At 37.9% G+C, this 10,396-nt stretch overlaps 1 protein-coding gene across 1 annotated transcript in view; it reads right to left on the bottom strand.

The window, feature by feature from the left end:
- Positions 1 to 1,730: 1,730 nt before the first annotated feature.
- LOC106053438 (homeobox protein Nkx-6.2-like) overlaps positions 1,731 to 10,396 on the bottom strand; it is a 49,488-nt gene continuing 40,822 nt past the window's right edge. Inside the window, exon 4 of the mRNA XM_056037477.1 lies at positions 1,731 to 4,858. Coding sequence (XP_055893452.1) covers positions 4,685 to 4,858 — 174 coding nt within the window. The 3' untranslated portion in view covers positions 1,731 to 4,684. The remainder of the gene's footprint in view (positions 4,859 to 10,396) is intronic.

The following is a 10,396-nucleotide window of genomic DNA, read 5'->3' as shown; positions in this document are numbered from 1 at the left end:
ACAGCTCTATAGACAGCGCAACATCCCTTATTCTTCTACTACAAAAAAGGTCAGGTTAAAGACAACACTTTATTAATGGATCCCAGTGAGTGGTAGGAAAACAAATCTTTTACTTGGGGGAGGGTTGAACCTCTAACCTCTCTCCTGACTACGCTCATGGAATTTACTGTCGGTAGTTTTGCTTTAGTTTTTATCTGGTGGCTGCAGCATTTGTTGACCCCGCCCCCCACCTTTTTTTTTCCTAAAAAAAAAACAAACTAGCAAAATTACAGAATCCTACCCGCTCTGAAACATGGCCCTCACCACAGTAAAGGACCAAGCATATTAATCATAGTTCTTTGAGGCGTTAACTTAATCTAATATATTTTTAACATATATTTTGAATACATTTTGCACATATTTATTATATATCTAGCATATATTTTGTATATATTAAGCATACCTTTTGTATATTTTAGCATATATTTTGTATATATATATATATATATATATGATTGATTTGATTTGATTTTTTGATTTGAGGCACATCGGCACAATTTAGGCCATGTCGTGCCTGCAGTCCCTTAAGGATCCCTCTCTCTCTAAACAACAAGGGCCAGATTCTATACAGTCATATCATTAAAATCAAGGTCTATTCACAGTTAAAATAGTAAAGGTAGTAAAAATTTATATATATATATATATATATATATATATATATATATATATATATATATATATATATATATATATATATATAACATATATTTAATATATATTTATCCAATATTTACTATATATTTCAGCAAATATTTTGTATATATTTGTTATATATTTAGCATATATTATCTATTTAGCATATATTTTATACATATTTTGTGTATATTTATAATCTTCAAGGGCGAATTTTAATTTCAAACATATGACAACTGTGACTAACAGACAGATAAAAATATGAATCACTTTACAAACAATTACACAAACATCACAAATATCCAACAAACACAAAAAAAAAGTGCTACACACACACACGTTCATTCACAGAATAATACACCAACAGAAAATACACCAACAGAAAATACACAAAAAGATAAAAAAAGAAGAAGAAGATCTGGATAAAATATCATTATATTGTGTAATGACTCAAAAATCTCTTCAGATTTATTCCAAATATACCATTCAAACATCAGCTTATCACACGCGCTTACCACTAGCTGTAACTCGTTCAAACATTTGGTTTCCATCATTAAAGTCGCAAACATGGTTCCAAACAATGGGTATGAATCATTAAGGTCGTAAAGAGTTTTACAAAAATGCATATCTCAAACTGAAAGTGTTGTCGAAAAGGTTACTGTAAATAAAACAAACTGATCGACTACAGTCCAACACACTGAGGAGTCAAGAGACCATATTAGGCTTATCCTCCTGTAGATCTAGATATTAAGATCCTTGTAGGTAAAACCATCCACAATGGCGTTGAGAGACGTAAATGTTATTCATTCAATAGTACACATTCGAATACTCTTTAATATCAATGTCATTAGTCAAGCAACGACTATTTAGTGGAGAAATTATTTACAAATCCATGGCATGCACTCAACAAATACAATTCTAAATTCCATTTACCAACTGGCAGCTGTCTGCCAATGAAAAATATGGCCACTTTTGTATGCATGAATCAAACAACAGGTTAAAAAAGAAATACAAATATTGTTATAGTTTTAGGCAGTGCTTTTTTTTTGTGTAAAAATAAATAAATAAAAAAAATAGGTGCCGGTACTCAGTGATGAATTGCCTAACTTTTAACTACTAATATATTAATAACAAATGTTAAAATACAAGAAAAGTAATAATTTTCTCTCCACATTGAAAAGACGCAGGTACGCCGTGCCGGTGCGTACCGTCACAAAATAGAGCCCTGGTTTTAGGTAACTCTAGAAGAGTGTTTCAATTGTTGGCTACGTGTAACTTTATGATTTTCTTTCCAATCAGGTGTGTATGCATAATTCCGTCAAATTAACTAAGAAAAAAGCAAGGTGACTGCTGTCACCGAGTGGGCGGATTAGTTTTTTTTTATACCCTTGTACTATGCTACACGTAGTGTAACGATCGGGTTTGAACAGGACTCCGCCATCTTGACAGAAGAACAGCTGCTAAAGAGCATCTACCATTAATAAACTAAACAACTGTTTCTTGTCTGGAAGATCGACTAGAGTTGACTCTTGTATACTAAGAAATACTTCTCATATGTTAAGGTTTTACGGCCTGCATCTCATAACGAGGCAAAGGCTTACTTAATTGTCTCGTTCTTGAAAATGTGAGCATAAGTTAATTCTAGTCTGCTTTCTTTCTTTTGAAACTTTTGAAAGGCTGTCTTCTATCTAACAAGTTCTAATTGTAATTGAAAAGAATTGGTGGACTAGAATAGTGTACAAGTGCTTACTGCTCTGCATCAACAAGCTGCCTAGATGACGAGGATTAGAACCACCTAATTTGAGGACTTGAACTGGTGCTCTTAATTGTAGACTAAAATTGATCTTTCAAATTTGTAAACTAGAATAGATCTATCTCATTTGTTGATTAAAATAGTTCCATACTAGTACTAGACTAGAATAAATCTATTTCGAGTAGAAATGATTCATTTAATATGTCTGCTCGAGATGACATTTTTGTATTCTAGACAAATTGCAATTGGGATACGCGCAGTACAAAGTAGTGCTCCTTACATTTACAATCGATAAACTACGAAGTTCATGTCCAGTGTTGACACTTTTGTTTGGATGCAGGTGTTGTGGTCACTCTTGTTCTGATACAGGTGTTGTGGTCGAGAAAAAGCTTGATTGCAAGTCACACAATTTGTTTGCCTAATCAAACGTGTCCAACTAAGCTCGATCAATCTGTGAGGTAATCACGCATTACTTTCTCCCTCGTCACTAGCCTCGAGTTCAATCAATCCCTCTCTTAAACAAAGTCGTGGGCGAATCACGTGACTGTACCACGTGTACACATACACAAAATGATTATCTTGTTACTAGAATCATAAATATGTCTGTAGCGGAGATGGGGTGGGGGGTACTTGTGGTACTGGAGACAGAAGGACAATAAATGACAGAAAATATACCTAGATATGCTCAGGCTCTGGTGTGGTGATGGGGAAGTCGGCTAAAGGGATAAAACAGGTATTGACTGCATGAAATGTACTATTAGTTAATCGGACTCGAAGACAAGCCTTTATCATTTTATATTTTATTATAATCTTTCAAAATATGTGTGTGTGTGTTAGTTAGTATACACAATCACAGGATGTTGTAAGGTGGTGGGGGGGGGGGAATACAAGAAACTTCACTCCCTCTTGTGCTGGGAGCCGACACAGAGCCCTGGTGACAGCAGCGGAGATAAGCTGCCGGGAGACCAGCTGATAGGGGGGTCTGTGGGGACAAGCTCCAGTCACTGTGAATAAAACAGACTCCGTTAGTTTGTTATCGTGGTTCGCTGCGGGATGATTAGTGGGCTAGCGAATAAGCTTAAGTCAATACAGAGCTCCCCGCTTGATTGGCGTAGGTTGCCCTTTTGTGCGCCCCCATTTAAACGGTACGGTATCAGAAATAAAGTGTATCAGAATCGGGTGAAATGGGCGTCGAACAAGTAGTATCAAAACAGTTTTGTAACTCAACTCTGTACACATTTAAACATGTACACATGTGCTACTAACAATCACAATAGCAATATTTCAGAGACAAACATCTGACTGGTGGAACAGACAAACTTAATTACGATAAATACAAACTTGTCAGATCAAAAAGAACCAAAACTACAAGAAAGTGGGCCGGGATGGAGGGGTGGAGGTGGTGTACTCAAAACAAAGCTGACTATAATCTCTAATACGACCAGATCTTATTGACTTAAAACAACCACTCGACCAATCAAATCAATAGATATTTGTTTTTACATCAGACATGACCAATGAGATCGTGCGATATACAAGCCAATTGAAAACTACTCTCCTCAAGGTAAAACTAAGCAATATACAAAGCCAGAAGTGTTTGTCATTTGTTCAACAGAAGTTGAAAACATTGATTTAAAAAAAAACACATTCAATGGCATTTTCAAACCACGTTACTATTTCACCACCACAATCTTATAAGCTGGCCGGGCCACAATCTTATAAGCTGGCCGGGCCACAATCTTATAAGCTGGCCGGGCCATCAAGCGTTCTAAATGGTCTAAACTGTCAATGACCAATTAAATACACAAATAGAAATAGGTAGCGATATTAAAACACTTAATTACAGAGATACTGTGAATGCGACATTCAGTGGAAGGGGACAGAGATTCCGTCTCGAGATCTTGCAAATAGTACAAAACATTATGGCCATGTCTTGACTATAGTTTATAAATTATCTGGTGATTCTTGTAGTTTAATTCGACATTTAATACAGCTTTGATGAAACTGTCTTAGAGAAAAAAATATCCAAATGTCTATTCAAGGTGATCCACAATGATTGGTCGCCGCCAAGGAGCCTAGAGTTACTCTTTGACAAAGAGCTGACATGGCTCCACCAGGAGCCGATGTCTGGAGTCTAGGAGCTGAATCATTTTTTGGGGCGAAATCCACCCATCATCCACGAGCTGATAAGATAATCTACAGCGTTTGGTCTTATCAGAATCAATGGGTTCTAACGTCAGCTGAGTCCATCGACCTGGCCTACAGATCGACTCCATCTAAAAAGTTACAGTCTCCTTTCATGTGATCGCCGTTTTCATCTTCGGGATCTGAGTTGGCTTCCATGTCTTCGGCTTGTTCTTGTTTCTTTTTGGCCGTGGCCATCTCCGCCGCGTGTTTCTTTCTCCACTTGGTGCGGCGATTCTGAAACCAAACCTGAAGAATAGAACAAGAAAGAGATAGAGTTAGTATATAGGTCAGGGGTTTGGTGGTGTACAATAGTGAACGAAATGTTAAAACAGGTGAAATGCTCAATGGAATAAACTTTAAAAGAAAATAAGAAAATGAAGGGAGTTTGTGTTACACAAACTTCAAGGCGGCCCCTGCTTGTCAGTCGTTTTCACACTTTAGATTACAAATAAAACACTCAACTAAGTGGTTGTCATTAACATAGAAACAAAGTTTCGTTTTCAGATCAAATGTCGCCGTTATACACACACATAGGTATACACACATACTCATACACACATTTAAACTCACATATGCAACCATACATACATCTAAACATAGACATTCCTTCATACAGACTAATACACAGACCTACTGTTTCTCACAGATGCAAACATTATAGACTGCAGTGTTTTCCAAACATTTTCCTTAACGCAGCACTTTGCACATTCGGAACACTTTAACCTAGCACTTTGCACATTCAGAACACTTTAACCTAGCACTTTGCACATTCAGAACACTTTAACCTAGCACTTTGCACATTCAGAACACTTTAACCTAGCACTTTGCACATTCAGAACACTTTAACCTAACACTTTGCACATTCAGAACACTTTAACCTAGCACTTTTGTTATTTTTTCGAGATACTAATTCACATGGTGGCTTACTAGTTTATTATGCCAGTAGTGGAACACCTATTCAGGCCTCACGGAACACTAGGGTTCTACCGAACACAGTTTGGGAAACACTGATCTACTGTATTGCCCAACTTATACATTGTTCCTTGAGACAACTTCTCCTATTATGTTTTGTACTAAGTAGCAAGAATACTAAATTTTTGTGGAACCCCCTACAATTTTTCGAAATTTTATAAAGATAAACTTATAAATGAAAATTCTTCTATTTAAAAGCATGTTATATTTTAGCAGTAAGAAATCTACCTCGGAATTTAATTTTATGTTCATGTAAATAATATTTAATATGCATATTTTAGTTTCAAAAAGAGTATATGTTGTGTAGAATAAGACCCTTCGTAAATACGAAAATGTATTGACTTATTCCGAGCAGCTACTAAGGTACACCGTGGACTTCGTAAATACGAAAATGTATTGACTTATTCCGAGCAGCTACTAAGGTACACCGTGGACTTCGTAAATACGAAAATGTATTGACTTATTCCGAGCAGCTACTAAGGTACACCGTGGACTTCGTAAATACGAAAATGTATTGACTTATTCCGAGCAGCTACTAAGGTACACCGTGGACTTCGTAAATACGAAAATGTATTGACTTATTCCGAGCAGCTACTAAGGTACACCGTGGACTTCCAGGACATTTGTTGTTTTGCCAGCCGTAAAAATGCGGGGAAAAAATGTTAGACAAAAAAAAAAAAAAGATGAAAAGTTTGTGACCCATCGAAATTCGAATATATTTTTATCTCTTTTGTGGAGGCCCATTTCTTTCCCTTAAATCCGGCCCTGTAGATGTGTATCAAAATGCTCAATCAAGTAGCGTTCGTAAACATAGACTGAGGGGCCCTGTAGATGTGTATCAAAATGCTCAATCAATTAGCGTTCGTGGACATAGACTGAGCGGCCCTGTAGATGTGTATAAAAATGCTCAATCAAGTAGCGTTCGTGGACATAGACTGAGCGGCCCTGTAGATGTGTATAAAAATGCTCAATCAATTAGCGTTCGTGGACATAGACTGAGCGGCCCTGTAGATGTGTATCAAAATGCTCAATCAAGTAGTGTTCGTGGACATAGACTGAGCGGCCCTGTAGATGTGTATCAAAATGCTCAATCAAGTAGCGTTCGTGGACATAGACTGAGCGGCCCTGCGTTCGAGGACATAGACTGAGCGGGTAAGCGTGTTGTTATAGCAGTTGGGGTGGGAGGAGGTTCTGTTTTTTTTCTCCCCAAGAACACACACACACAGACAATACATTGATATGAAGTCTCGCGCTAGGGCTTCACACACTTTCACAACAGAACTGAAAGGTATTTAAACACTTTGATTTTCAATCGATTGATTGATGTCATTGATCGAATAGTGTTCACCACTTCACCACTTGGATGAACACGATCAAGAATGTCCTCCGAAACGGAAACGTTCCACCCGCTCCTTGTAGTCCGCAGCAAATGTTGGAGGACTCAATCCCAGGCCAGATGGTTTAGTGTTTGGATGTTTGGAAATAGAACTTTGAGTCTCGTTGTAATACAAGTACTACTAAACTCTGTTTTAAGGTAGTGTATAGTAAGTCTGTTCCCCTCACTGTGTTAAAACGTACTGGACAGTAAGTCTGTTTCCCCTCACTGCGTTAAAACGTACTGGACAGTAAATCTGTTCCCCTCACTGCGTTAAAACGTACTGGACAGTAAATCTGTTCCTTTCACTGCGTTAAAACGTACTGGACAGTAAGTCTGTTCCCTTCACTGCGTTAAAACGTACTGGACAGTAAATCTGTTCCCCTCACTGCGTTAAAACGTACTGGACAGTAAGTCTGTTTCCCCTCACTGCGTTAAAACGTACTGGACAGTAAATCTGTTCCCCTCACTGCGTTAAAACGTACTGGACAGTAAATCTGTTCCTTTCACTGCGTTAAAACGTACTGGACAGTAAGTCTGTTCCCTTCACTGCGTTAAAACGTACTGGACAGTAAATCTGTTCCCCTCACTGCGTTAAAACGTACTGGACAGTAAATCTGTTCCCTTCACTGCGTTAAAACGTACTGGACAGTAAATCTGTTCCCCTCACGGCGTTAAAACGTACTGGACAGTAAATCTGTTCCCCTCACTGTGTTAAAACGTACTGGACAGTAAATCTGTTCCCCTCACTGCGTTAAAACGTACTGGACAGTAAGTCTGTTTCCCCTCACTGCGTTAAAACGTACTGGACAGTAAATCTGTTCCCCTCACTGCGTTAAAACGTACTGGACAGTAAATCTGTTCCTTTCACTGCGTTAAAACGTACTGGACAGTAAGTCTGTTCCCTTCACTGCGTTAAAACGTACTGGACAGTAAATCTGTTCCCCTCACTGCGTTAAAACGTACTGGACAGTAAATCTGTTCCCTTCACTGCGTTAAAACGTACTGGACAGTAAATCTGTTCCCTTCACTGCGTTAAAACGTACTGGACAGTAAATCTGTTCCCCTCACTGCGTTAAAACGTACTGGACAGTAAATCTGTTCCCCTCACTGCGTTAAAACGTACTGGACAGTAAATCTGTTCCCCTCACTGCGTTAAAACGTACTGGACAGTAAATCTGTTCCCTTCACTGTGTTAAAACGTACTGGACAGTAAATCTGTTCCCCTCACTGCGTTAAAACGTACTGGACAGTAAATCTGTTCCCCTCACTGCGTTAAAACGTACTGGACAGTAAATCTGTTCCCCTCACTGCGTTAAAACGTACTGGACAGTAAATCTGTTCCCCTCACTGCGTTAAAACGTACTGGACAGTAAATCTGTTCCCTTCACTGCGTTAAAACGTACTGGACAGTAAATCTGTTCCCTTCACTGCGTTAAAACGTACTGGACAGTAAATCTGTTCCCCTCACTGTTATAACAGATCATAGAGTCTAGTAACTTATCATCTTTTGTTCTATGTAAAAAGAACACATTGGTAAAAAAAACTTTTTACATTAATGGTTTTGTTTTAGAGTGGGATCACATGGTACGCTCATTGGTGTTAAGTTTTGTTTTCACTTATATCTCTGTTGTACTCTCTTATCGATAGTCTTCATAAATAATGCATAAAAATGACCAATGGAGTCCTAGTTTAATCAGAATTATGTTACGACCACAACAGCAACAAAACTCTTTAACTTTTAAGATAACAAAAGATTTTTTTTTTTTGGGGGGGGGGGGATAATTATTCTTGCCTAAAATATTTTCGGTTTTAATTTTACTTCAATGTATAAATAATAATTAAATAATTTAATTGTCAAGGGGAAATTGCCAATCAACTAAAACAAATGTGTCATTTGGTCTTCGTCTCCCTTGAATCTACGCTCATAAAGTTGATAACTAAAATTCTAAAGGAGTAATTTCAAATATCTTAATATTCTACAAGTACTTTTTATTTTAGGTTAAAGTTCCAAGTTTCTTTACGCGTGTATCCCAACCAGATCCTCAGTTTTCTTAAGTGTGTGTACTCTTAACTGCGTACCATAGTTAGCCGCTGTACTGGAGCGTCCATTAGATGACTAGCTTCAGACTGACACAATATGAGCACCTCCGAGGCGTGTTCTGTATACCCAACGCGTACACTCGCTTTCAATTTTCTTTTCACCAAAACTTTGTCCAACTCATTCTAGCGTCCGCTCCTTTCAATAGGAAATTAAAATGTCACTTTATTTATGTGTCGGGAACCCATTATTGCGCCACCCGCGCCCTGACGCCTGTATCAATAGTTCTTATATTAGCATTTGACTCTTAGTCGCTCCTGAATAGCACGGCTTAGAGGAAATCTTTGAATGAAAAGTTGACCCTTTTTAACTTATAAAATAGAAGAGTGACTTGGCCATTATATTCTGTTCTTGGGGGTAAAAGAGAAATTAAAAAAAAAAAAAAACTTAATGTATTCTGCAGAAAGTGACTTATCCCGTTTTTCTTCTTACAAAGTCTTTCCTTCTTTCTTTGCAGGCTGTCGGTTCTAGTCCCGGCCAAAACGAGGCTCGTAGATCACAGCACATTGAGACGTCGTTGACAAGACCGCCTTTCAACCGCTCGCCGCAGAGATCCGTTTCCTAGGGTGGTCCAGTCGCCTTGCGCCTAGGGCGTAGAACGTGTGAGGTGAAAAGGGGGAGGGGGGGGGGGAGTAGAAGTTGGGGGTGTGAACGTTTAGAAAGAGAGAGAGTGTAAGGTATAAAGAGTATTTTAGATTAAACTTTAATCAGGACAAGAAGACGGATTATATCGTATGTAGTTATTTGACTATCAGAACAATGCATTAAGATATTCAACAAGAATTGAAACTGTATTCATTTTCCTCACAATTTCTCTCTCTCTCTCCTTCAGTACAACGTCATCACAAGGCCAGCTAATGCATGAATGGCCACATTATTGTTTATAAGGCCAGCTAATGCATGAATGGCCACATTATTGTTTATAAGGCCAGCTAATGCATGAATGGCCACATTATTGTTTATACTGTAGGCAGATAAATAAATATTGGATAAACTAGAATAAAAATCGTTTTCTCTATATATGTGTATTTTAATACGCTTATACTACAGACTAATAGAAAACAATGGACTTCAAACACCTTAAAATCAATTATGTGTGTCGTGTATAGAGAAAACTGAAGAGTCTAGATCAAGAAATATTTGAATCTATTTCTAGTTCACACTAGACAGTAGACAGACTTCTGTGTTACCAGGACAAACTCGAGACATGGAAGTACTTTGATCCACTTGTTGTATTTTTTTTTCCTTTGCGTTAGTGTGTGTGTGTGTGTGTGTGTGAGAGAGAGAGAGAGAGAGGGAGATGAAGAAGAGAAGAATGTAAATATATGAATATGAA

Source organism: Biomphalaria glabrata, chromosome 1, assembly GCF_947242115.1.
Source record: "Biomphalaria glabrata chromosome 1, xgBioGlab47.1, whole genome shotgun sequence".
Classification (NCBI taxonomy): domain Eukaryota; kingdom Metazoa; phylum Mollusca; class Gastropoda; family Planorbidae; genus Biomphalaria; species Biomphalaria glabrata.
This window is presented reverse-complemented; position numbering and strand designations above follow the sequence as displayed.